Source organism: Corapipo altera, unplaced genomic scaffold, assembly GCF_003945725.1.
Source record: "Corapipo altera isolate COAL_440 unplaced genomic scaffold, ASM394572v1 63, whole genome shotgun sequence".
In the NCBI taxonomy this organism is placed as follows: domain Eukaryota; kingdom Metazoa; phylum Chordata; class Aves; order Passeriformes; family Pipridae; genus Corapipo; species Corapipo altera.
In genome coordinates, this window is record NW_020884928.1 from 1,002,716 (window position 1) to 1,029,476 (window position 26,761).

General features: G+C 36.7%; 1 protein-coding gene across 5 annotated transcripts in view; it reads left to right on the top strand.

The window, feature by feature from the left end:
- The window catches only part of ARHGAP21 (Rho GTPase activating protein 21), a 110,337-nt gene that overhangs the window by 43,667 nt on the left and 39,909 nt on the right, over positions 1-26,761 (top strand). For all 5 annotated transcript variants that reach the window (XM_027658734.1, XM_027658738.1, XM_027658737.1 and 2 more), the window contains 4 exons: positions 1,162-1,344; positions 7,256-7,280; positions 17,764-17,856; positions 21,715-21,793. In XM_027658734.1, the coding sequence (XP_027514535.1) occupies positions 1,162-1,344; positions 7,256-7,280; positions 17,764-17,856; positions 21,715-21,793 (380 nt within the window). The remainder of the gene's footprint in view (positions 1-1,161; positions 1,345-7,255; positions 7,281-17,763; positions 17,857-21,714; positions 21,794-26,761) is intronic.

A 26,761-nucleotide genomic window follows, 5' to 3' on the forward strand; every position in this document is an offset into this window, starting at 1 on the left:
TTGGTTGGAGTTGGCTGAGCCCACCTTGCCAACGAGCACTGCAGTTCAAGATACCAGCTGTAAGATTGAAGCAAAAGAGATTATTTTGGAGCAGACCAGGGAGAAAACCAGGCAGTAAATTCTGACACGTATCAGCCAGTTGCTGAGCCACAGCAGCAGAGCTACTGGAGGACAAGAAGGCTATTATTTCTGTTTGAATACCCTTTGAATAGGGTATAGGCTCTGGTATCTAAATTTGTTTCACGCATCGTTTAACCGGGATCTTTAGAAGAGGGTCATAGGATTTTGCATGCTTTCTTTGTATGTCTCCTACTTCTGATTTGAAATGTTATGTGTGGTGTGACACTTTGAAAGTTGAAATGGAAGATTTCATATAAGGCTGAGAAGATAAATATTTTAATAATAATCATATGTTTTTTGAGTCATAGGTATATAAAATTGCCCGTAAGAAAAAAAAACAACCAAAACCAGCAAGGTGGCTTATTTCTGCATGACAGGAGGGATTATAGTAGGACTGTAAAACGAAATGAGACTTTTTTACTTTTGTATTTAGAATTTGCGTACTGAAATATTCAGAGGAATTAACTAAGGGTGGAAAAAACAAAGGTGAAGTAATAGATATGAGCAGAGGAGAAGTGTCTTGCTGAAGAAGCCTAACCAACTGTATGTGTTCTGCAGTTCTGTTTTACTTGTATTAAGTGAGGAGATACTAGTGGAGAAAATAATGCCTGCACTTAAATCAGGAAAAGAGGAGTTTGTTTTGTACTTAAGTGTGTGAGATGTGTGCACCCAAAAATTGGGTCCCCGAAGTCACATATTTGTCTCTAAATAGAAAGCAAATAAAACACACAAAGCTGTACACATTTGTTGTGGTTCATTCAAGTCTTTCATTGTTGTACGTTGACTTTTTCATATCTAGCTTCATTTAAAATTTAAGACTTATTCTGCATGCAATATGACCACAGGTGTAATGTGTAAGGGATGCTGCTTTACAATAGACATTTCATTTGAAAGTAGTAGTGATCATCAAGTTATTTTGGTTATGGGGGGAGAAATTCTATTTTCAAGTGTATGAGAATGTCTAGGAATTTTTACTCTTGTTTTCTTCTTTTTTTCAATGATCGAAATTAAAACTTCTGTGGATGTCTTTTTCTATTCTAGGCATCAAAAAATAAGGATGGAAAAGAACAGAGTGAAGCTGTATCACCATCGGAGGAGGAAGAAACTTTCTCTTGGCCTGGTCCCAAAACTGTCGTGCTGAGGAGGACATCTCAGGGTTTTGGCTTCACCTTAAGACACTTCATAGTTTACCCTCCAGAATCTGCAGTGCAGTTTTCTTTTAAAGTAAGTGAAATTAGTTGTGCACAACTAATGCACTTAATATATAGCCGTGTACCATTTAGGATCAAAAATCCAGCTCTTGGAAGTAAATGTATTTGTAGATCTGTGTTACACAGATGAAAGATCCCTCATGTGTAAGGTGGATGACCGAGCATGTCAATATTTGTACCATGGGTAAGACCAGTGGTCATTGCAGAATATTGAAATACTTCTCTGTACAGATTTTTTTCTTTTTTTTTTTACCCAAAGCCAGTGTCATTAATTAGTTTGTACATCTTTTAAAGTGTAGACTTCAGGGGTGTGAGGTTTGGATTTCTTTGTTGTTGTTGTTGTTCCCCACCTCCCCAAATTGAACTTTGTCACACCATGATACTAAGAGATGAAGAAACATTAGTTTGCTTTAGTTTCTAAATGACTATCCTAAAATTAATGTATATTAGAAAGACAGGTGGTGTTTCTGTGTTATGTTCTTTATGCTGAAAAGAAGAACATCTGCAATTCTCTGTTAGTCAAGAGACAGATATATACAAAATATATACAGGTCTACATTAAAGAACAACTTCCTTAAAGTATTTTACATTTTTTTATTTAAAACAAGTAGATCTAAATGTTAAGTCGATAATTGGTCTGCCTTGCTCAAAGAGTGTACATATTCTCTTCTGTGACTGAACTTTCTGAAAGCTGCTGTAGTACCAGGTGTTGAGAAAAAGTCCATTTAATACTGAGATTTTTAATATTGAGAGAGGGTGTTTCCTAGTGAGTTCAAATAAGATTTGCTCATTTTAAAGTCATCAAGTGAAAACGTTTTCATAATCAATACCACCTCTCAGTTTTGCTTTTGCTTTTCCAGTTAGGCAGAGCAATAGATTCTTACCGAGCTGGGGAATGGGTATTGAAACTTTCCTGAAAGAGCACGAAGCTAATTGACTCATGTGTCTCTGCAGGAGTCTTTCATTAAAGTTGTCTTTCTTTGCCTGTCCTTAGTGGCTATAAGATTTCTTTAGAAGTAGAAAAAGCTTTACAGGAGAAAGCTGGCACATTTTTCCAGTTAACTTCAGCTATTCGGCCTGCACTTTAGTGCCCAGATTTTTTCTCTCAGCAATGACTCACTGAAGTTATATGAAACTGAGACTGTTAGCAGTATCAGGTGATCCCAATGTTTCTGTCCTTCAGCATAGGTTATAGGAATCTGTGGTTGAATTCCAGTGTGAAACAGAGGAAGGAGGGTAGGGAAACCTTAGCCTTGAGCAGAACAAACTGCGTGCACTTGTTAGCATCTCCCAGCAAGAGCCCCTCTTCATGCTGAGGGTGAAAATAAACAGCATGAGCAGGATTAACCTCCTTAACTAAGAAGTGACTGAATACATTTTGGAAGAAAGCCATCACTAGATGTCTCTGAAGAGGTCAGTATGTTTTTCACATGCAAAAGGAGACAGGCACAAGGAAGGGCAATATAAAAAAGGAATGTCAGTCCTTCCTCTCTCATTTATACCTTATGGTTTCTGAGAGATGCCCAACCAGTACATAGTGAGCCTGATACCTGTAAATCTCAAGATGTCTTGAAGCTCTAACTCCCCTCTTTTTCTGCAAGAAAGGTCTTAATGCCTTTTTCTTTTTATCCTCCATGTCTTCTCTGATATGTCTGAATCTGGGTAATTCATTCCTATTTCTGTCTGATTTTGAAAAGCAAATAATGAGATGGTTGAATGAACACCTTTATTCACGGACTCAGTTTTATGTAAAGATGATAAGGTTTGTTTGGACAGAGCCTGGTCAGTACTTCTCTAAATTAACTTGAGAGGTTATATTATTTTTTCTTCTTTTAATGTCCATGAGATGGAGCAAAAAAAAGAACAGATCTTCCAAATTATTACTCCTGAGTCTTCATAAGGTGGCTTTTATAGAAATCTATGTACCTAAGTTATGGTATGAAAGAATGAAATTCATCTTTTGTCAGCCTGATCGTAAATGAGGCAAATCTGATTTCTCTGCAGTTCTTATTTGATCAAAGATCCTATTGGTTACCAGCTGATTACAGTCTCTGTCATCAATTCTAAGCTCAAACACCTTTCCTCTCTTTCCTCATTGATCAAAATTGTAAGGGCCTTGGAAGTCAGAGATGTTTCGTTTTGCACATCTTAAAGGGAGTATAATAATGATGAATATGATTTGTTTTTCTGAGTGTCTTGAATCTTGCAGTAGCCTTGTCCCTTCTTCACCCCTAAGAATGCATGTGATCCCCTCTGATGTAAGGCAGATACTACAGCTGGAAGTTTAAGATGCCATTGACATAACAGCTGGAGTTACTCAAATCTCCTGCCTGTTTCTCAGAGCCACAGCCCTTCTGTTATCACAAGTGTCAACCTGATGCTGGTGCTTACCCTCTAGATCAATGCAGAGGTCTTTTTTTACCCCAGAGAAGGCTTTGCGTTCTAGCTCCTTTGATTTTCATTTATTTATTCATTTATTTAATTTTTTTTCCACAAGGTAAGTTTGCCCTAAGATCTCTGCATTTTACTGCAAAGCAACATAAACTGGTAGAGGTAGTGAAAAGAAAAAAAAGCATCTAAAAGAGCTTTCCTTCAAACAATCTTTCCACATTCTTTGTGTATATATTGTGTTTTTTATTTTTTTAATAGCTAGTCTTTGTTCCAATTCAGAAATATATCATGAAGGTGCCCTCATTAGAAGTTCTCCTCCTGGTGCTTGCAGTTTGTGTGCTTGAAAAAGCTGTTGACAAATCAGGCAGAATCCTCTGGGAAGAAGAGGACAAGACTCTTAACAAGGGGGGAACAGTGGCATCTCTAGGGCAGAGAGCATAATGTTCTAAAGCCTGCAGGGTGTGATAAGGATCACACCACAACTGGATATTCCATGTTTTTAACAGGCTGGAGAATACTGTAACTTCGAAAGCCACTAAGGTGACTTTTCTTGGAAGCAAAGATCTCCACCCTAAAGGATGTATTGAGTGGAGAAGAGTGGGCATTACTTTTATAAAAATGTATAAGAACCTGTCCTCTGCCTAGATGTGTTTGAGGTGCTGGGATGTTATTTAAATTTTGAGAAGTTCAGTGTGCTAGTTGGTGTAATAAAAAATATGTTCAGTTGGAAAGCCTTTTTGTATGTTGTCCTGAGGAGCTCTCTACAAGGAAGGAGTGACAGGGCAACAGTGGCTTGAGTATGAGGGGCATCCATAAAGCTCTGTTTTCTCCATTTATATTCACATCTGACTGGATAACAGACCTTACTTGCTGTCATTGAAATGATTGAAAATGATTGATTATAATCAATTCAGGAAGGATCTCTGCATATTTTAAAACTAAATAGTAGTATGTTATAGTTAATTTATATTTTTATTATATGTATAATATTTTTTTATTATATCTAATTTCTTTCATTTAACATTCAGTATGTACATAACACTGCAGGTCTCTCTCTCATTGTAATTGGTATTAATTAACTAATTTTATAAACATTGTGATAGAGAAGGGTTATGGAAGGAAGTGTTGTCTGGTAGGTCTTGTTGAGAAGGACAGCCCTGTGTGAAGGACAGTGTGAAAGATGATCTTGGAAACTGAGGCTGCGGTTTAACACATTTCATTTTGGCAAAAGTACTTGGCTGTGCTTATGTGGGGACACACACCAAACTGGGAATAGCTGCACATTCAGGAATGACCCATTATGTATCCTCCTTGCTTCCCATGCCACCTTTCCCTTAAGAAAGTGAACAAAGAGTGTGTGGAAGATTTCTTAAGCTAGCATTTCAAAAAACCACTGTTACATAATGCTTTTACCATCAGATGTTTACTAGGATTTGTTAGAATCAGATGCTACTTTTACATGAGAAGTTTGTTCTCCTGAGTCTCTCCATTTGTCTGAGAAGCAAATAAGTAATAAAAGAAAACCTTCTCTTCAGGTATGAATGCAGCATATACTAATATTTTGCAGTGTGTAAGAGGTGAATGTAGGAGAGAAAGCTGGTTTCAAAACACTTCCATTATAAAGCATCCACTCCATTTTTCAAGGCCTGAGCTCATTGGCTTGATACTGTGGAAAACTAATGTTTTGCAGCTGTCTTCTAAAACAGAGCTTTGCATAGCCAGTGACAAACTGACAAACCTATTGCAGTATTCAGTAAATTACAGCATGTCTATATTAGCTAACTTTTCACTTCCAAAAATTTTTGTTAAGTAGCGTCAAACCAAGTAACCTCCCATATATGTAACCCAGATTTTCTAGACAATGAGCTCTAAGTTGTAAAGATGTTTTTTCCAGTTCATAGCTTTGGTGGCAGGTAGAGACATGCAGATGTTAGCCTTATATAATTCTTCACTGCTCGTGGGAATTCAGCTGGCTGTTACAGGGCTTCAGGAGTAAGCAGTCAATAGTATTTGTCTTCTAGTGTGCCATTGTTACCAAAGTATAGAGCAGACAGGACTCTCCAACTTAGGGAATACACTGCTTTTGAGGCAGTGATAATTACCATGGCTTTTTCAAAGTAGGATGAGTGCCAGATTTCTGTTAACTCAGTGTTTCAGGTTTGGGGGAGTTCTTTTATTGTTTCTCGCTTCCTTAAAGTTGCCTTTCTGTAGTATCTTACAAAACTCCAATAGAACTTTTGTATGTGTCACAAGAAATCTATTGCTCCTAGGACAGGCTGGTCTCATCCTCATGATTACGTAGTATTAGTATCCAGGTCTTATTCCCTCTCTTTCTTCAAGTCTTTCTCTCTTGAATGTATAGTTGCCTTGAGAGTATTTTATGTGAAAAATATAATATTTTTTCTTTAAATGCAAAATACCTAGAAATTTGAAATTAGTCCATTTAAAAGTAGGAGGAAATATCCAGGTGAAAATTATTTCTGTGATCATCTCCTTGCTCCTTCTTTCCTTTAGGACAAAGCTGTTCTAATTAGTGGTGAATTGTTAGAAATACTTTCTAAATAGTACATATTAGTCTAAGAAATTGTATTTAGATTGAACATCTATTACTCCATGAAGGTTACAGTTCAGAATGCAGGTATTTCCATACTTAAACTGTGCTTCTTAAACCATAGAATTTTTTAGACAAGATTAACCACGATCTTTCATTCATACTTAAATATTGACTAGAAAGTATTTAAGTAATATTTTTTTTAGTTTAAGCATGCCATTTTCCGTCAGTACTTTCTAGTTGTATGATTTTGAGGGGTGAATGTGGTTAGGGGTTTGTTGGTTTGTGTGGTTTTGTTTGGGTTTTGTTGTGTTTTTGTTGTTGTTTTGGGGGTTTTGTTTGTTGTTTTTGTTTTGTTGGGGTTTTGGTTGTGATGATGTTGTTTTGTAGGACTGTCACTGATACCTGGTAGTTATGATTGTGTAATATAGTTCAATGAGCAGAAGGAGACTGTTCAAGGTTATTACTAAATAGTGTTTGCGGTACGTAGTTTTTCCTAGACAGTAGTACTGAGTGCAAAATGAAAATATTCAAATTTTGGGAAGCATGTTCAGACCTTGCTTACAAAATATTTTGTATCTCTTGCATATTTAGCTTTGAATCCTTAGACGATTGAAGTGTAGCCTTTCCTGCCTGGATTTCAGGGTGAAACATGCTTGCAAGAACACACAGTGCAGTATTAGGCTTCATGGCAGTGTTTCATGTGTTTTGGTACATTTGTTTTCACATAATGCTGTTCATGTTGTTTCTGGGGGGATGTTTCATAGGACTGTGCTTAGTTGTTTTTAAAATAGCTATTACTCTACATTCTCAGAATAAAAGCTTTAATTCTCTAAGTTGAATAGTTGTGGAAAAAGTAGGAGGTACTGGAATACAGACTTAACCTTACAAGTTCACTTCAAGTCTTTATATCTTATAGATGCCTGTGCATTTTTTTTTCTATTTATTGAATTTTTAATATGCACTCTTTCTTCCTCCTTAGGATGAAGAGAATGGGAATAGACAAGGTATGTCTTGCTTTTATTCTCTCATAGATCCAATATATTGAATGCTTCATCTGTGTAATAGACTTCAATCACTACTTAAGAGTCTGAAACTTGAATTCACTTCAGTGTGAGCATTAAGCTCATTGATTAGTTACTTATTTCTAGGTTATGCCAGTCAGTTCCGCTCCATTTTTATAGCTTTCTCCCTCTCACATTGCCTGTGTCTGCTCTCTATCTTAATTCACACATTAACTTACTTTTTGTAAAATATTTCCATCCCAGTTGATATAAATTTCTCTTTGGTATTTAGCTGTTTTCTCATCCATGCATCCATTTTGCTGATACCTTACTGTTTCCTTAAAAGGGTGAAAAATGTATTGATTTAAGGAAACTGGGTTTTCAGATTGGGAGCCCACCCACTTTTTGTTTTTCCCAGTCTATCATGATGGGAAGGTACACAGGGGAGGTGGGATCAGCTGCATTGTGAGTGCAGTGTGCAGGGCTTCAGTTTGTGCTTCACCTGGCAGAGCAGTGCAGCTCCCTGGGGACAGACCTGCTCAAAGCTGGGTGGCAACACGGGCTGAGTGCTCATTTTACTGGTGGGTTATGATTTGTAGCACCTGGTTTTGCTATATTTTTAAATACCTTGTTTAGTTGGAAGACAGAGGACATTTCTGAAATTCTGTTTCTGTTTTCTTTGTGTAGCTATGATATATTGGAAGCGTTCTGGGAAATACGAATTTATTTGAACTTTCTTAGTTTTCTCTTGGAAGCAGATGGATTCATCCATTTCATCCTCCTAGTTTTGCTCGGCTGTCATCACCTGTGCATTAAACAGTGAAAAGTTAATCTCTTCCTACTCCTTATCACTCCCTAAACTTGAAACATCCTTTATCTGTTTTGACATACAAAAAGAAAAGGCAGATTCCTTTAGGAAGGGAAGGGAGTTGATGAACTGTGCCAACCAGTATGGAAGATACAACTTGTGGTCTAGAGAAAGGGGTTCTGTGGTATTCTTCTTCTCACAGGGAGAACTCAATCATCTAAAGATGTTACGTAGTTCTGTTTATCTAAAATGTTATCTGAGATCTGTTTTTCAGTAGAGGAACAGCAGTAAATAAATATTTCTTTGGTTCACTATGAGACCTGTACAGGTGGGAACAAGATTACTTTCTGGAAATTTTTGTTTAGCTACTTAAGCTATGAATCACAGCTCAACTATTGCTTATTTATGGCAGCCTAGTATCTTGTATGCCTTGAAATACAGATCAGAGGGCACAAAGCACTCTGAAAAGGTAATGGCATTCTCACTAAGGAGAGAAGGAAGGTTTGACTTGTGTTCCTGGAAAGAGAAGACTGTGGGGCAGAGGATGTAGGTACCAGTAGAACTTAACCTACCAGTTTTGTGTATTACACCTTTAAAAATAACAAAATGGGACAAAGTCTGTAAGACGTTTTTCTCCAGCATTTAGTGTGATCCTTGGGGGCGGAAGGGGGTGAAACTGTTTCTATTTAGATTGCTGCAAGTTGCTCCTGTTCCCAAATGAGCTGAGTAGGCAGCTCGTGGGGAGAAAATCAGGAAAAGCGCACATCTCATTTTGCATGTTCACAAACGTGATGTTTATTCAGCAACAGCAGGTACAGCCTTGCGCCCCAAGTTCTGTGGAGGGTTATCACAAGGATTCTTGGAGCCTTCGCCCCGGGACGCGGGATCGGGGCCGGGCAGGGAGCGGCGGGGCCGTGCGCTGGAGCCACCCAGTGGCGCATTCCAGGCATTGCAGCCGAGCTTGGAAAACCTGCCTCTGTGAAGCCCTGCCGTAATGAACAGGGAAAACATCCCGTTGATTAACACTCTCCTTTTGAAGTTTGTAAATGATAATTCACATAATTCACTTGGGCTTTCCTGTCTGAAAGACTAAACTAAGGGGATTCAAGCTTTTGATTTTTGTGAAGCAGTGTATGCCAGTGCAAGAGTATCTCTCTTTATCAGTTTTCAGTGAAGATTTTGCCCTTTTGCTTTGCCCTTTTTGTAGGTTAAGCTTACCTTGAGGCTTTTTATCAGATTTAGCATTTATATATTTGATTAGGTGCATGGGAGAAAAGCATCTCTATTGCTATTGCCTTTTATTTGAGAGCACTTGAATATTTTTTCTGAAGGAGCAGAGTACCTAATTAAGCCTAGAGGGCAGAAGATAAAAGTGTGTACCAGATTTGATATATTCTAACAGTGAAAGAAATATTTTTATATGGTCTTATATTCTCATGTAGAATTTAGTATATAATTAGATCATGCTCATGGCTTGCATTAATCTTACTTTTGATAAGCAGTAAGGTTTCAAAGCATTTAGAATAAGAGGTAGTGCAGATTTGTCCAGGAGAGCTCTAACTGGGATGGAGGTGATGGCCAAGAAGCAGGATTGAGTTGTCAAGCAAAGAGGTTAGGATGCAGTGAATGGGAGACACCTCATGGTCAACATGTGGGACAGAAGTGGACCACCTCAAGTGTATGCACATGAACAAGGATGTTTCTACAGGACAATATGGGGAGATGAGGAAAGGTCTCATGCCTTTTTCAGGGCCTCTCTGAAGCCCCTGTGCACTCACACATGCAGCTTGGGGGGCAACCAAGAGTTGGAGATCTGCACTCAGTAGCAGCGCTATGATCTCACTGGGATCACAGGAAGGGGGTGAGATATCCAACAGGAGAGGGCTTGGGTGCTGCAGTGGGTCACTACGGGCATTTTGGGAGGGACAGGTTGGGACAGTATGGAGACGGAATTTTCTTTCTTATCGAGTTGTGAGGGAGAAGCAGGAATGCATGGAGCTCTGGCTTAGGATGGGTGGGGAGCTGGCTTAGAGCTTATGATCAGGATTCGTGGGCAGACCCTGTGTGGGCAGGGTTTTGGTGGGTGTCTGCTACTGCCCTTTAATGGAAGAAGTAGCCAAGGTTTCCTGAGACCAATGGTGGAAGAGTCACATATGCAGGTTCTGCTCCTCCTTGGGGACTTTAGCACCCTTTTATCTGCTGGAAGGGCATCACAACAGATTTACCCTAAATATTTTGTAGTTGCTATTTTAAAGTTTTCAGTTCTCTCATACTTTCTCTGCACCAGATTTTTGACCTTAAACCAAGTCATTAAAAGGCTTCTCTAAGAGGTGCACCTTATCAGAAGATGCAGATCTTCCACAGTGGATTCTTTGCTGGAAAACTTTTATCAGCTTCTACTGTTTTCTTGAGAATTTCTGTTATACTTACCAGCCTATATTAAGTATTTCTTGGAGTTATTATTCCAAGAAATAACTTGGAGTATTTATTTCATGTATTTTGAGGATGGTTTGTCATTCTCAAATAAGTATTCTTATTTTCTGGAATTGCCATTTTTAAATATGCAGTTATTAATTTAAGTGGTATCTCACAGGTAAAAGTCTCCCAAGAGAGCATATTAGGAATGTTTGGAGACAAAATCAAAAATACCTACACCTAGTAAAAACAGTAGTATTATTTATTAAAAACTTGTATTGTCAACATGTGGTAAATGGTGCTGGAGAAAAATGTTTCCATGCTGTTTCGTTTTGCACTAAGTATGATTCTATATGTTGTTGTCCTTCAAACATTATTTAAAACTCTAGATGCCAAAATACAAGTTTAGTACATATGAAATTGGTTGGTAGTTCTTGTATATTGTCCCAAAACATCTTTTTCTTCAAAAACATTTGGCTTGGTGGCCATGCTTAAAGTAAACGATGATAACCATAAAGAAATAGACTGAAAGAAATTTGATATTTCATGAGAACTAAGATATTTTGTGTTTAATACAGTGCCTGGGATTCCAATATCTTTATAATCCAGTATCTTTTTTTTAATATGATGTTCTTGCTTTTCATATGTTAATCTCTATTTCTGTGTAGAAGTATCTATAGTGAATAGCAACTCATTAATGAGATTTTAGACATCTGTTTTCACTGAGATTTCTAGAACATTAAACTGTGATCACCAGGCTGGTTTTTTTAGTGTGCCTAAATATGGGTTAAACTTTCTACCCTTCAGTTGTCTAAGCTAAATAGTTCCAATTTATTATCTGTTCTTCTTCACTTCTGCAAGTGTGCTGTGATGATGTAGAGCCTTTGGGGGAAGGCTGGAAAAAATGCAGGAAAAGCTTTTTATTCCTTAGTGCCGCTTACATAAGACTTGGAGTTTTGATGCTTCATTTCTTTAAACAGACTCTTGATTTCTGTAAGGTAGTTAGTGTTCTCCCAGGATTTAATTTAATCCCATGCTTTTTAGCATCATGGTCTGTTGGTTCTATCTGTTATGAAATAAACATATTGTGCCTGTGATGATGGAAACAAGGTTGATAAGGAACAAGAAAATGAATGTTGAAAGCAAGTATTTGAAAAGTCATAGGTTGCTGGGGTGATATGATCTAAGGTGTATGATAATAGAATTAGGAGTAAAAGGCAACAGACTAATGCTTTAGGATAGTGCCACTATCCTAAATTGCCCTCTTGAATCTAACATTTTTTAACACCCAAATGTTGAGAATGCTAAAAGAGGGCTCATTTAGTTTTCTACTGAGACCAGAGCCTGAGGATTTCTTGTTTCTTTATAGTTCTTCCAGAATGTCCAGCAGATTGACCTTCCAACTTGTCATATGTAACATTTCTCAGTGATTACTGTTGAGTTCAAATCATCTTTGAATTTTAATAAAAACACAAAGTGTAATTTCCATGGATTTAAGGGAGATTGTAGGTTCACTACAACAGATATAAATTGTATGGGTCTATGCTTATCTAAGAACTAAAGTAAATCCTCTAGACTAATCATAGCTTAAATTTTAAATTTGAAAAGGTTTCATTTTAGATTTGAGAGAATTTAAAAAATAATAGTTTTGGCAAATAATACAGTGGGAAAATGCAGTTTTGGAGGGTTTGTAACTAAGTTGAGACTGTGTTACATGTTTTCCATAACAACGCCGGATTATTTTTTCCTCTCTACCCCCAGCTTGCCAGGAAGATTGAGTTGAGGTTGTATTAGTCAAATGGTTTAACAGGAAAGTAAGCAAAAGAAGAAATACCAACTTTGAGTTGCCTAATCAAAATGCCAAGGGTGCTTTGAATAATGAGGGTGTATTTTTCCTGTATCTAAGAGTTGAATGCCAGGTGTTTCTCTGCTAAATGACTCAACCACACTAATTTACTTATTATCCTCTTTCAGAGACTTATCCTTGGCACTTTATTTTGGTTAGTGTTTTTCTGTTGAGTTATTTTGTGCTTGACAGTGGATGAAATAAGCTCTGTTGGGCTGGGATGGGACCTTTTGCAATGGATTGCTAGTGGAGAAATGCCTACTATGTATGAAATTCAATTTGCAGATTATAATATCCATAATTGTCTTTAGTGGGACTCTCTTAGTTAAATGTAATCTTGACAGTTTTGTGATTCATATTTAATTAAATGAAATTTCAGTTAATAAATGTAACCTCTGCTATACTTACAGCAATCTCGTTTTGAGAAGCTTGGGAAATGATTAGTAAGTTTTTGATTCATTAATCAATTTGAAGCACTTGCCCCCCGTATCTATTTCCCCTCCCTTTGCCTGAAAGGCACCCAAAGAATCAGTGCCACTCAGCATTGTTGAACCAATAGAGCTCAAATGCCTTGGATATCTAAAAGCATACTTGTAGATCTTCATGTTCAAGAGGAATATTCTCCCTTCTTGAGTCAGAGAAAGATGTACGTAAGAGCTGGTCTTAATTTACTGATTTGAGGTAATTGGGCTGCTGATCCTTGAGTATATAAAAATGAAAGTCATCTTCTTGCTGTCTGCTGAGCATAGGGCTGGGAGTAAAAATGTTCTGCAAAAGGTTATTTAACAAAAATCTGTAGGCTTTATTCAATCCCTGTGTTACAAGGAATTCTAAGCACAGTTCAGCTGTCCTGAGCAGAAGATTTATTTTTTTCCTCCCCTCTAGAAAGAGAATGGCATGTTTTTAAGCAATGGGTTCTTAGGAGAATCTTTGTAAGAGAGTATGTATTCTACTCTGTCCCAACACTTGCAGGTTTGTGCTCTGCAGGTCAAAATGAAGGAAAGAGCTATGTCAGCAACAGCTCTTTGGCACAGGATTTTTTTTTTTTTGTTTCTTTCTCTTTTTAATTTTTTTTTCCTCTCCAGAATGTAAAGCTTGTCGGGGAGATGCCCGTTTTGTGTAAGTCTTCATGACTCAGGTGTTTTTATCTGACTGTGTTTTGTATCAGAAGGTTAATGACTACAGAGAAACGATGTGCTTATTGCTGTGGTGTAGTGTGTTGGTAGATTTGATAGTGTAACTTCTGCCATATCATTTTGTTTTCCAGGTGAATCACAGAGCAGTGTAGTAATACTGCCTGGTCTGCAAAGAGTACCTTAAAAACTATCTCATGGCTACTGCATTTAATATAATACTACTCGTGTTCCTTGCAGCAGCTGTATTTCAAACTAGCTTTTTAGGGGATTAAGCTAGAATTAATTTCTATGTCAATTTTGGGGGAGTTAAGAGAAGTTTCACTGGTTGTGACCCCCCAGATTGACAGTAAGTCAGTTATAAATGTTAACTAGTCTTACTTCTACTGTTATGTTTAGAAGTTGTAAATTTTAATATTCCCTTTTACCATGGAGAGGGAGAACATTTTAGAATTTTACTATTTTGCAAATAAAGTGGTTGTGCTAGTACAATGTACCACCCTCTGCTACTTCTGGCATCTTAAACATTTGTCAGGAAAGCTTCCTTGTAACTTTGCAATGAGAAACCCACGTACACTGTCAGACTGTGAAGGCAGTATGGACTTGTAGTCCGAGCTCAAAAATCCAAGTACTATAAAAGTTAGATCATAAATTGTTCTATGACATGTATTATGAATAAAGTTTTTAATTTTATTTTATAATCACTTGAACCACAGTTGAAAAAAGACACTAATCTTAATTTGTAGATTTTACTGTGATCTCGCTGGTAATTGAAGATAGCATGTAGTGTTTGGTTGAAAATTCTTGATCAAGTAGAAGATTTGCATAGAGTTATGAAAAACATACTGGCTGTTGCTGTTTCCTTGCACATGTGAGTGTGTTATTGGCAGCTCACACTTTCACCTGTTTTCTGTGTGTTTGTGATGTCTTATTTCTCACTTGCAGTTGAAGATCTGGAAGAAATAGTTCTATTTGCTGGTAGCCTGCAATGTAATGCTCAGTTATAAAGTTACTTACAAAAGTATGCAGAAGGAAGGAGAAGGCAAAATCATATGCAGCAATGAGCACTGGAAAAGCACTGGCAAATAAGGCTGCATGTCTTACAGACTAGTAGTCTGAGCTACTTTACTGTTCTTTGTTGTATCATATTGTAAGGAATTGCTGGCATGCTCAAAAAAATTGGGCCTATCAATATTAGAAAGGAAAATGGTGAATCCTGACAGTATGTAGTGCAGAGCTGGAGAACTTAATATAAAAGTTCCACTGTTATAGTCTGCTCCAGATGGTGGAGTTTGGAAGAAGGGAAGTTTAGGCTCACATTTTTGGACAGCATCTTGCTTTTGCCTGATGGTTGGCTGTGGACAGGACCAAATGGAGATTTAGACACTATTAAATTGGAATGTAGTAGTGTTAAATTTTGAGACATGAGGTGATTTATTAGATTATCCATTTTACTTGAGATTTATTTCTGTAATGATTGAGTGCATGTCTACAAGATTTGTTCCCCCTCAGTTGGTCTGAAGAACGTATCATTAGCTCCTGCTGTCAAAAAACATTAGCTTTGCTCATGTTTCAAACTCAAAATATAAATGTACACTTTGAGGCTATGTATTCAAGGAAATTCATTTATATGTTACTGATTTAAAAAGAGATTTGGTTCATATCCAAGTATGTAAAAGATCAAGGAGAAATGAAGAGCGTATATTCATTTACCAAAACTTGAGAGTTCTAGGCTTTTTTCTTGTCTTTACTTCTATTTGGGTATTACTGAGCTGTAAAATGAACCTGCAAATGTAAACATTTTTAACCTTTCATTCTAATTTTTTGCCCGTAAATTGATCTTTAGGGTGGTGGTGGACCTTTTTTGGAAGTAGAGTGACTGTTCAATATATCCTCCTTCTGCAAGTAGGAGAAAGAACCAAGCTTCCTGAATTGGTCCATAAAATAGCTGTGGAAATGTGAAGTGGGTGCCTGTAATGTTGAAAAACCTTTTGGTGTAGCCAACAGGTCAGAAGTCAGATGTCAGGGAAGCCTGCAGTCTCTGGTCTCCAAAAATCGTTACAGGATTCCCCTCTTACTCAGAAGTGGGAAGTGTATTAAAGGAATTCTGTGTTGGATACTGAATGGGAGTAACCTTATTTGCCTGACCTCTTGCTTTGTGTGTTCTGGTATGGACAAGGTATAAAGAAGCATTTGAGTACTAAGCAAACTAGCAATAGACCACTAACATTTTTTTTAAGAGTATTTTATGAAGGAAGCTGAGGTAGCCCCTTGGTGTTGGATTGTAATTATCAGATATTGGGTTATAAATTAAATGCGCCATGAGCTGCACTGTTCTTATTTTTCTTGTCCCTTTTGGGACTGTATGTTTCTACAGTAAAAGATTAAGTGGCAGCACTGGGAAGGATGTTTGGTGTTGCTATAAAAGGTCATATTTTAACTTCACTCTTTTAAGTCATTGAAACAACCTTTTGTTCATGGTATTGAGTAGATTATTCTTGGAGCTTCTCTAAACTTGCTGAAACATTGCTGCTTCTTAAAGGGCGAGACCCATCATATGTTCAGTGTCTATTTAAATCTGCAGATTAAGAATGACAGATATTAACTTTGGTTCACAAAGAGCATTTTGTATGTCTTGGAGCTCTGTCCCACTAATCAAATTTTAAAGTATTTGGGGACTGAGCTGCCAGCTGGAGTTTCTGGGTTTGTAATTCAGTTGCTTTATATATAGTATTTATCTGATTCTATCAAATCAACTTTTTGATTATTCTCTGAAAATCTGGAATTATTTTGGGAAGACCTTTTAGAGCCATATGATTAAGCCATTTTGTTGAACTGTTCTGTGGTAAAACGGCAGGATACTGAGAGGTTGCAGAATCGAAGGCATTAGGCTAAAACTTGTATTTGAAAAATGTGGATCAGTCAGATGGAAGTTTGGTTCTGTACAATTTACTAAAGTTTTTCAAATAATGAGCTTTTCCAACATGGAAAATAAAAAAAAGGGGTAAGGGGGACACCTTATTTATATTCAATAAGTATTGCTGTGGCTTATTAAACATGTGCATGTTTAAAGCTGTAGGGAAGGTACTTCCAAAAGCAGTACCATTTGTGCCTAAGTCAAAGGTCAGTCACTGAAGAAATGATTAGAACCTAATACTCCAGTTCTAAGGAGTGTTTGTTTTATCAGCAGTGCCAGTTTTAAGCCATCCCTTTATTCTCTCCTGCTGTTCCGACCAAGCTTACTTTCATACCATGTCAGTTCCCCAGGCTGGCTCGTCATGTAGCCTCCAAAGGTGATGTTTCCTTAGCTTAGAGCGTGGAACAAAGGTAGTAACTGGTGATTGGAGTTGGGAGGGACTGGGCTGTTCAAGCCAGCACTGTGGATCTGGCTGTGACCTTCCAGGTTCTGCCCCCGGTTCTGTGAGCTCTTCAGTTTGGACCTTGCAGGGGTGTCAGGAGACACTGATAACACTGTAGAACAAATTTAGGTTGAGTGCAATTTTCTGTCAGACTGGAAATAATTTATTTTGGGAGGGGTGGGGGAGTCTTGCATGTTTGCGTTTTTGCAGGATTTGATTTGTTGTTGTTTTTTTTTAGCTCACTGGTATAAAAATTATATAAGTGCAGCTGTGTAAATGCTGTAAGATGACTTATTCCAGCTATGTGGAGATGTAGTGCAACAACACTATTTTAGCCTGCAGTATAACTGTGGAGTTTTTTGTTTGTGGTGTTTGTTTGTTTTACTGCACACACACCCACCTTCCCCCCGTCTTGATATTCAGAAACAGTGGCTGCTTAACTAAGAATTACTCAGCTTTGGTTACATGTGTGTAAAAGAACAAAGTACCTGTGTTTCTGGAAGCATGGAAATTAAGCGTGAATTGAGAAAGCAAGAAGATACAGGTGTACATGGATTTCTAATTACTGTAGATTAACTTCCACGTTGTGTAATTATGGATATGTACAGCATGTCCGGACATTATAATTTACTTGTAATGATGTATTGCTTTTTGAACTCTGATAAATCTTCAAGAAAACTTTCTACTTCATCTTGGAGCATCTGAAAAACACTGTTAGAAAATCCATGTTACAGTTCCATGAGGACTGTAATCAAAGTTATGTTTTTTCCTTCTAAAGAAAGATTTAAAAAATTCATTTTTTAGCTTACATTATTATTTCTTATTCTATAGGTCTGTATGAATAGGATTATGTCCCAAACTATTCTTAGAGTAAAAACATTAAGGCAGTATAATGAAATGCTGTTAAATATTCTTTCGTCCTCAGGAAAACAAAGAAATAGACTGGAGCCAATGGATACCATATTTGTTAAACAAGTTAAAGAGGGTGGACCTGCTTTTGAAGCTGGACTGTGCACAGGTACTATTCTTTTGTGACATCAATAGCATGTTTGTGTACATAATGTAAAATATTTGTGATATAAGTTTCTACATATAGCTCTATCTTCCATTTAAACCTTGTTCTTTCCTTCACAAGCTTGAAATCTCTCTTTCAAATTGTCCTCAAGGATTTTTCATCTTGAAAGCACTGTGATGTTTATTAAGGCATTACAGTCTTAGTGTTTTTTGTTTATTATCTTAAAACTGGTAAGAATATGTTAAGATGTGTGAACAGAAGGAGAAAAGGGAGGAGAATAACTCCTGTGAGCTCCTATTTCTTTTGCTTTGTGACAAATCGATAACTGGAAAACATTCAGGTTTACGTGATTTAAATTGTTCTCTTCTACCTCCTTTAAATTCAATAGGAACAGTCCAAGTCTATTTCTTCTTAGAAAATTCTGCTCAGTCGTTCATTTAATCAAACTGGAGAGCAGAAACCATGGGGTTTTTTGTGCATGTGTCACACCTTTACTTAAGTTTCAAAGGAAAAAGTTGTGTTAGAATGGAAAGACTTTCAGGTGATAAAAAGATCAGTTACACAGATGAATACCACTACAAACACAGGTTTCTTAAAAGTGCAGCAAAACTTACAATCTATGAAAGGTTTGTGCATGTATCAATAATGGGATGTTGATATTTTCCTTTGGAAACAGTCATGTACCTGCATTTGACTGGAATAGAATAAGCTTGTATTGTCTTCCTAAAGAAATACAAAGTTTCTAGGATGATTGGTTTAAAACCAGTACCAGATCCTACTTGTGCAGTGTAAGTTGTGGGTTTTTTAAACTTCTGCTTAGGTAGTTATTCAGGGAAGGGCTACTTTTGTGTTGTTTGATGATATCATATAAAGAAATGTTTTGGCTTGATAAAACGCAGCATATGCTGTAGTTGTACAGAGGAGCCATGTTAATTTCTGCTCTGTTCAGTGCTTGCCAAATTGAGAGAAATGAAATCTGTAGAGATTATTTTATTTTTAGTCATAGAAGAGATTTTTAGGAGCCCAGAATAAAGAAGATAAAATAAATGAGAAAATACGTTTTTTGGTTACTAGAATATTCTTCTTAAACACACCGCTGCTAGCAGTTATATCTAATTAGGTCATGCCAATATTTCTTGTTTACAAGTTTTAGAGCGAAATATATGACTATATCTCTGTTTTGAAATTATATTATAAAACACTCAGGGAATGATCAGCCAGGTAGATTGTTTAACCTCTGATACAGACACCATATAACTTTCTTAATTTGTAAAATCAGCTATATTTTTTTTCCTAGTATAAATTGGCACTATTTTGTGATCACAGTGAAGAAAGAAAATACTTGAAAATTGAGTAGGAGTTACATTTACATTTGTCAATTCTTATTTAGCTACTGCAGGGTCCTTTGTAATACTGAAAGTCTCGACATAAACTTCATTACCCAGAACGAGTGAACTCTCTTTCAGGAGCTTACCTGGCTGCTATTCACCAGAAAACTTGGAATATTCTTGCGAATTTCAGCAATAGGCTACAATATCTTAAATGTGAGACAACCTGTTCTGAGTATTTTTAAATAATCCTGTAAAATCATCTTTGTTAGAGATAGAAAGAAAATACTTCCTGTATTTAACCTCTGAGGCATTTCATGAAAAAAATAACATTTCTGAGTTCCAAGCATAAATGTTAGAAATATTAAAATACAAACAGCCAAAAGAGATGCACATTTCCCATGTCTTGATCTTCATGCTGTCATTTTTATATATGCAAAAATATAAAGAACTAAAATGTGTGTAGAAAGGGAGATGGTTTAAGTGCATTCAGAGTAATTTCTGGTTTGATCAGGGGTATTTAATGAGCCACCAGACTGATGGAGAGCTATTAGATAAAGCCTTCAGGATTCTAAATAATTTTTTACACTACAGGCACTGACCTTCCCCTTTTTATGTCCCTGAAGTGGAGCAACATTGTATTTTGCAGAGTTGTCTGTGCTCACATCATTCGTGTGAGAGTTCCACAGCATGTCCCATGTGGGTTGCTTGGTGGGTCCATTGGATGCATGTTTCGAGTAGACTCATTTCACTGCTGTGTATGATCTTATCTGCTTCTTTGAAAAATAAAAGCTGCACAAGTCTAGATAAGATGGTATGACCTATTTTAAAGATATTCCTAGTTATAGTTCTTAGGGGGAATACAGAGTAAAGATCTACGTCTGTGGGCACGTTCTTAAGCAGCCTGGAAAAAAGCTGGTTCAAGTTCCAGAGAAGGATTTGGTGTATTCTGTGGAAGTCTTGCAATACAACCTAGTAGAACAGGGCTCAGAGCTTGTAAATAAAAATATTTTTTGGCATAAACTATAGCATTCCTTCTTACTGTAGCTTTTTGAAAGTGATTCTGTGATTTCAAAATTAGCTTTTGTCTCCATGGGTAGTCCGGTTTCTCAGCCTGATTGTGTAACATGTCTGTGTGTGTGCTACAGTGGGATAGGGTTTGCCATCCATCACAGGTGCCTATCAGGCATATGGGTTGCTAGCAGCTGTTAAATGTTGCCACCAAGCTTTCTTTCATCGCTTAAGAAGCAAGAGACACAACTTAAAAGAGTTCTTTCAGGCGAGGAAAAAGGCAGTAATCAGTGAATTAAAGGGAATATGTAAACTATGTAAACTATGAAGTTGAACATATCGCACCAGTTTATTTACATTACACTAACATTGTGAGTGCGGACCAAATTCAAATGTCAGAAGATCCATGTAGTTTGTAAATGCATAGGGTCTGTAAAGGGATCCTCCACAGAGCACAAGCACTTAAAGCGTTATTTTCTCCAAGTCAGGCCGAGTATTTAGAGTGAACAGTTTTTTCCTTGCTTTAATTTGATCTTGCCAGCAACATGAAAAGGGCTTTCCGTTTCTAAAGCAATGTTAAAAAAGCCATTCTCTCTGGCTTACTTTGCATGGGTCCTTTCTTTCAGCTGTCTTTTTCTCCAGCAGCTTTCCAAAACTCCTTACCTAGCTTTAGGCCATTTTTTCCTCATTAGTAAATTCAAGGTAACTTTCTGCTCTTTGGATCAGAGATGACTTTAAATATTTAGTCAAAGGAATGGGATAGGTTTTTCGTCAAAAGCTACAAATAACTCTACACAATGGATTTGACAGTTAATTTATGAGAGTATATGAAGCTCTTAATGAGGAAGGTGCAACAAACTATCTGGAGAAACCTTACAAAAGTGATATTAGATCTAAAGATTGAACTGTATGGATAAGAATAACCCATTACAGTTGTCCAAGGCACACTGAACACAGTAATGTCTTGGAAACAGCCCCGATTATTCTGAGGAAGGAGGAAATTGTAGCTTTCAGAAGATCTGATTTTTATTTCTAATAAGGAAGAAGTAGAAAATTGCAGTATTTGCTGTTATTAAAGGAAAGTTATAAGTTTGGGTTTATTTTGAGGTTAAGTGCTGGCATGAAATGCCTTCCTGTAATTCGCTTAGGAATCAGGCAGAACTGTTTGTATGTGTTACCATCCATCAACAGCTTTGTTTTGAAGATGGGATACCTAAGTGAACCTCTCGTATAGCTTACACCTGCTTGTAGTTTTCTTTCTGTGACTTTCTACATGATTCATTTGGAAGCTTAGGGTAGGATACACATCTGAACGTGTTCTGAGAAAAGAGTAGAAATTTGATGTCCTGTATAGGTTACATGTAGTTGTGCTGTGCATCTTTTCTTTTTTTTATTTTTTAAGGAAGACTAGCCTTAAATTTATATTGGTGTTCTTGATTATTATGGAGTACAGAAATACAAAATAACTGTTAAAAAAATGTCTAGACAAATTAATTTCAGTTATAACTTGTTCCCTTTCCAGGTGACAGAATTATAAAAGTCAATGGGGAAAGTGTTATTGGGAAGACATATTCTCAAGTCATTGCTTTAATACAGAACAGGTAAGATACTAGTATTTCATTATGTGCCACGCTTTTTGCGTACTAAGCAGGAAATGACCATTTGTGGGGGTTTTGAAATGTCATTGTATTTTTAAAGTTTCCTTAATACACAGTTTCACTATTTCTCTTTTCATGTATTTGGTGAATGCTGAGAAGGTTTTGAGAATAGGTGTGCTGAATTTGTACCACAGTCCTTTTATGTCAGTACTTGTCCCTTGTTAGCAAGTAACACTGAGTGCTATGGAGGAAGGTTGAACTTCGAATAGGCAGAGTAGATATACATACACCATGTGTATATGTGTCAACTGAAAATCAAAAAAATCTACCTTATGAGACCTAATAACTCAAGATCAGCATATTTGGTAATGGAAAAATTTTATGCTAGTACACACCTCCAAAATATCTTGGCTATCCTCTGTTTTGCAGCAAATTATGAACCTTGGAGATTTGAGGAAATGCTATTATTTACTGCTCCTGCAGCTCACTAGAGCTTGTGAAATCATGTCCATATACAAGTCTGGATGCTCATTTTGTGTCGTCTGCCTCCATTTTTAGTTTTCTCGGTGTCAGTTTCTGTTCTATAACAACAAGTTTCCAATATAATAATGAGTTATGTGCAAAAAAGATGTATTATGATCAGCATGAAAGAATGTGATGGGTAAGGTAGACCGAAACATGTTTTGTGTCATTAATAGTGTCTATACAGGAGCTGGAAAGATGGAATCTTTTTTGTGTCCTTCACTGGAGATAACATTAGCCATGTATCATTTCTTTATTTTGTATTTGTGCAGGTACCACTGTTGTACAATAGTGTATACCCAAGACATTACATACCCAACCATGTGCATCAGCCAATTCACTCTCTTAATCCAAGAAAGAAAGAGACCAACCACATCTGTGTGGTCAGTGATTCTTCAGTGAACTCTAGGCGTGCCCATCAATAAAGTTTTATTTTCAACCCTGTGAGTGTAGTTAGTGAACGATTCTGTAGAATTCAACCCCTGCCCACTGTGGATAAACCAGGGACACCTGAACAAGGCCTTGTCAGTGATTATCTAGTGCAACCAGGAATGGTCTCTGCTGCATCTGTCCCCCTGATTTCCATGAGTGCAGAGAGGATGAAGGGATGCTATTGTTAGTTACAAGAGGAGAACAGTTTGTTTTCTGAAGCCAGATGTGTACATCACAGAAGATTGTAACAAAAGGTCATGTGTATCCTCGAGCGTTTTATACAGAAAATACAACCATTAGGAAGTCTTCAGCTGAACCTCTTGGTATAAACAGATGATTATTAATTCTGATCCATAAAGAGAGCTCAGACTGCAGAGCAGGGGTACCTTTCTTGTACCTTACAGGCAGTACTTCTCATGTGACTGAAGAATCAACTCTCTCATTCTTTGCTTCAAAACAGTATTTTGGAGCTCAGAGCAGTTTATTTGGCACATAAGTATTTTATTTCTTACACTACCATTTCATGACAAATAGAATTTTATTATGGTGTGTGCTTCTTGCTTTAGCATGCTGCTCTTGCATCAGCATTGCCATCTTGGGTTAGGCTGATGGTCTGTGATGTCATTATCCTCTCTGATAATATCCAGCAGAGATTTCTTAGGAGAAGTCTATGGAAACAGTGAAATATAGAGTGGTCAGAAAATACCATACCCATTCCCAGAAATCCTTGGTTTAGGAAGTTGCTGAACTACAGGTTTTATCTATGTTGTTTAGTAGTTGATAGGTTGGTCTTGCACAAATTTGCTGTTGAATGTACTTAAACTCTTTATTTAAAAAATAACCAGTGACACAGTTCTTGATGTGTTTTGTGTCTTAGCTGATCTTTCATCAAACACACCTTGGCTTCTTAGTAGGCTTTGTGCAAGCAACTTGCTGAAAGGCCTTTTGAAAGGTTGTCAGTTGAAATCTCCTTTATTCATGACTAAATACAGTTTCCTTCATAGTCTCAGTAGGCTGTGCGTTGGTTTTCTAGATACTTTAATTACTGTATTTTTAATTATTGTTTTTAATTACTCATTCAAACATATTGATGACTGTAAATGCTTATTCTTTTGTCATTTTTCTTGTCATCTTCAGAGTAGTTTTTAAGGATACAACACATTTTATAGTCTCTGTTTAGAAAGAAGAGAGTTCCCCTCCCCTCTTCACTGTTCAGCTGTTTGCAGTGAAACTCAGTTTGGACTTACAGATTTTTATAGATTCCTCCAGTGGCTCCATTTTCATAGCTACTCATTATTTTTCTAGAAAGTTTTTCAATTGTAGCTGTTTATCTTCATTATATAATGCTGCAGACATCAGAACTTAACTGCCTTAGATGAAATGATACTCATATCTTCCAGTGGGACTTACAGATGCAATATAATTCAGCCATGCTTTGTATGGTTCCCAGAAAAGTTTCAAACTGTGTCTAGAATGTTTTCCATTTTGCTCTGCTTGGAGATGACAGAACTAAACTTACACGGATTATTTCCTCTGGAAGATGAAAAACACACTTCAAAAGAATTGCTATAGTAACTACACAATTAATCCCAAGAACACTTTCAGGTCTTTTTCCTGCTCTTTACCAACAGTTGGTACGTTACTTTGGTCCATTAAGAATTTATTCTTATCTGTTTACAGACATATTCAACTTGGAGATCTGTTGATTACTAATGTAACTCTAAATTATTTCTAGTTCTGAATAAAACAAAAAAGAGATTCTGATTTGCAACTTCTTTTTTCCCACCTTTTTTTTCTTAAACTGTGGGGAATTTGAATGATTGTCTGTTCCACTTGAAATTCTTCTTGAAAGTAGTGGGATTACTCAGAAGTGTACAGAGTTCAGCTTCTGAGTCTTTAATACAAAATGATGCATCAGAAGGGTAGTATTTATGATTAGTGCTTTAGTTTGATGACTCTGGGTCAATACATTTAAATTTGGCTCTTAGCACGTGTAGTGAAAGAAATTTGAATGATAGCTATCTCAGAATTCTCAGTACTGTGCCTAGTATTTCAGTGTAAACTACCATCTTCTGTGTGGTGGTTCTTATCAACACTTTCTAGTTCATAATTTGCATGTATATTGTACAGTACAGTACACCAAAAGTCTTCCTAATACTTTTTGTTTCTGACATGAGAATTGAAAAACATGCTGAGAGCACATCACAAAATATAACGTAGGAAGATGCAAATTGTCTCCAGAAAGTTCTTCAGGCAAACTGGAATAGAGTAATTAAGTAGTTATTGGAATGACATTTAAAACATTGTTCCTGAATGGAATTCTTTTCTCTTTTGGGTGGCTACTAAAAAAGCTGTTAACTGTGTGAGTGGAAATAGATTTAATCACTTCCTTAAAAAATATAAATTGAGAGGGAACACGGAACATGTCTGAATGAGTATGATTTTTTTTCTGTCTCAAATTATGTATCTTTATATAAAAAGCACTTTAAGAGGAGCAGTGTTATTTATCATATTTTTAACATCCAAAGTCTTCATCGTGCAAGTAAGCATTGATTATTATCAGTTGCTTAATAGGATGTATATGTACATACTATCCACACATAGAAATGAAGTCTGAACAATTCTTTAGAAATACCTCCAGCTGTGGTATCTGTTTCATATTCTTTTTTTCTTGTACAACTGATAGATAGTTTAAAATCCATACAAAGGAGTTTAGATAAAAGTCAGATCATGATGACACTACTTTTAAAGAATAATTTTAAATAGTTCCACTGTTTATGCATTCAGTCAAAATGGGAAATGCTATTGTAAATGTACATGAAGTCTATATGCTCTTGTTTCTTAAAATTCAGTATTTTAAAAAATCTTAACAAGTCTTTTGAAGACTCATTTTTTCATAGATGTGTGTAGACTTAAAAAGAAAACCTTAAATCACTGCTGATATTTGGTTCTAAAACTAAAGTAATTTATGCTTCTCGGAGAGCACTTTTCTCCAGAATGAATAATGGTTTAAGAAGATTGTGAAACCAAATACCCTTACTCTGCTATTTTGGAATGCAGCCTTGTGTCTGCGGTTGCTAAAAAATGGAAAAGGAACCACAAAATAAAAACATTCTTCATATAAGGAAGCATAATAAATCACACATTACATGTTTGAGATGATGACTTTCTTTTCTGCAGAAATAAGAAACTGAGGTCCTCCTCGGTGCTTTCATAAGATGCTCATAAGATGCCCTTTGTGCTGGTTTTATCTTTTCTCAGCTAGTGTGTTGTACTTACAGATAAGCGAATTTCTAGTCTGACATACCCAGTTAGGTTGTGTGCCTTTTTTTCTTATGCTGCTACTGGTCAGTTTTTTTAAATACTCCCTTTTTTTTCTTCTGACATGTAATGTGTGATTTCTAAATAACGGTCGTAGAATGTTCATTTTCTATTTTTCCAACCTAGTTATAATAGACTGTACATTAGTCTTTTGTAGCCCTTCTCCTGTTCCCCTTTACATTTAGTGAATGTGAACACATTATTCCTTTATCTCATATGAGATAATGAATTCAGCTATTTTGTATCCCATGTTACAAGCACATACTTCTCTCTTGCTTGTAAAAATACTTTTTTCTGGTAGATGCTGACTGTGGGTTTCACTGTTTTAAAATACTTGATTCTGGATAACTGGTACATTTAGTGTCCTGGTTTTGCCTATGTTTGAGTCACATTGATTAACTGTCTGGATTCCTGGACCTTTATGCTGCTGCTGCTTTTGGTTTCAGCAATTCTGACCGACAAATGCAGCACTTATAAATAGCAAGTGTTTTTCATCCATATTTCAGATGTCATCTGGATGACTAAATGTATTTAAGCTGATTCTGCCAGGAGGTGATTGGAGTGGAAAGGTGTAAGTCAGTGCTTGCCTTGGTATTGCTCCACTTTTCACATGATGTGGTGGTTATGACTTCTCCCTAGCAATTTTAGAGAGTGCTGAGACTTAATTTTAAATGGAAGAAGGAGAGAAGTTTTACC